Source organism: Bos javanicus, chromosome 1 (genome assembly GCF_032452875.1).
Source record: "Bos javanicus breed banteng chromosome 1, ARS-OSU_banteng_1.0, whole genome shotgun sequence".
NCBI lineage: Eukaryota > Metazoa > Chordata > Mammalia > Artiodactyla > Bovidae > Bos > Bos javanicus.
In genome coordinates this window covers 4,989,628-4,991,457 of record NC_083868.1, presented here as the reverse complement: position 1 = coordinate 4,991,457, position 1,830 = coordinate 4,989,628, and the positions used below count along the sequence as shown (strand labels likewise).

General features: G+C 47.3%; 1 protein-coding gene across 1 annotated transcript; it reads right to left on the bottom strand.

Annotated features, from left to right (window-relative positions):
* Positions 1-648: 648 nt before the first annotated feature.
* Positions 649-1,569, bottom strand: LOC133254017 (keratin-associated protein 11-1). The gene has a single exon (XM_061427965.1). It carries the CDS (start codon positions 1,507-1,509, stop codon positions 1,030-1,032), a length of 480 nt encoding a protein of 159 aa, XP_061283949.1. The 5' UTR covers positions 1,510-1,569; the 3' UTR covers positions 649-1,029.
* Positions 1,570-1,830: the final 261 nt, after the last annotated feature.

The following is a 1,830-nucleotide window of genomic DNA, read 5'->3' as shown; positions in this document are numbered from 1 at the left end:
CGAGGCCTGGAATGTTGCAGTCCATGGGTTACAAAGTGTCAAACACGACTGAGTGACTAAACAACAACAACCAGGTAAAACATAAGATAATCCCTTGCTGTCCATTCTCTCTGTCTGCATCTCTATTCCTGACCTGCAAACAGGTGCCATCTTTCTAGAGTTCATACATATACATTAATATACAGTATTTGTTTTTCTGTTTCTGACTTACTTCATCATGTATGACAGACCCTAGGTCCATCTGTGGAGGGTGAGATGAATTGGGAGAGTAGCTTTGGCATATACACACTACCAGATGTAAAGTAGATAGCTAGTGGAAAGCTTCTATATAACACAGGGAGCTCACCTCGGTGGTCTGTGATCACCTAGAGGTGTGGGATGGCAGAGGTGTGAGGAGGCTGAGGAGGGAGGAGGTACATGTGTACTCATAGCTCATGTACGTCATTGTACAGAAGAAACTAACAACACTGTAAAGCAATTATACTCAACTTTTTAAGTTAAAAACAATAGATAATCCCTTGCTTGTCATGAAACACATGACTGAACCCGTGGTCCAGGCTCAGAAAAGAAACCTGGACCCTGATCAGCAAAGGATGATTCATAGATAGTAAAAATTCTTGCAAACAAAGAACTCAACTGAGACATACATTTGCAATGCCAAGTAATGAGGTTTTATTGAGAAACACAGAGCGAGACAAGTTCCCTTTTCCAAGGCACAAAAGCAGAAGCCAAAAGACAAAGCAGCAAGGTCAAAACATGCCAAAACCCTTAGAGACTGGGGTGTGAGTGGTACATTTCTGGAAACATCCACAGGTATACATGCCACCAGTCATCAAACCCTTAAAATAAGATTGGTGCTGGTCAAATCTTAGATTGCCCCCAAAGGCGGCTTATTCAGGGCTGGCAGCCAGCAATCAGGCAGTTAGAACAGGGGTCAGCAATGAAGTTACTCAGGCAGCATGTCGGAAGATCCTGGAAACACAGCTGGCAGGTCATGGAATCTTGATTCACTCATGGGCTTCTGAACACTTAGCAAATTCTTCTGCAGCTAGACACGCAGGACTGCTGGTACGTCCTGGAGACCCCGCAGGCAGGTTGGCAGATGGTGGAGACTCCTCCCACCGGTTGGCAGACAGTGGAGATGCTTCTCACTGGCTTGCATACAGTAGAGATGCCACTCAGAGGCTGACAGCCACTGGAGACAAAGGTGACTGGCCGGCTGCAGGTAGTCGAATAGGGACTGGAGACACAGGTGGTTTGCCGAGAGGTCACCTGGACAGGGTTGGAGACACAAGGAGCTGGCTGGTAGCAAGTTGACTGGCAAACAGTGGGCTCACAGCACGTCTCCTGACAGTGGTCCAGGAGCCAGGAGCCCGTTTGGAAGGAGCTGGGCAAATAGATGCCGCTCAGGCAGTCGGCATCCGGGGTAGAAACTGTGGCCACTGGGACAGTGTATTCTCCTCCAATTCTCCTAGAAGAGCAGGTCCTTGTGGAGCAGTTGTAGGACATGGTGCTGGTTGAGAGATGCGGGTAAATCACTGAGGCTGGTTCTTGAACTGTGAATGCCACTTCAGGCTTCTGAGCTTTTATATATTCTTTCTGGTGGGTGGAGCTCCCACCCTGACCTTCCTGGCTTCTTTGGCTCACACCAGCTTGCCTTAGAACCTTCTGTGAATTTCCAGGTTAATTGTCTCTTGAGAAGCCTTCATCCTCATAAAGAAAGTTTAGTAGTTTGGTAACTAAGTCAAAAGGCTTCTGGACTGTATTTAGTTCCAGGATTAAGGAGGTGAGTTGACAGCTTCAAAGCTATTGGTCATCCCAGCCCACAAT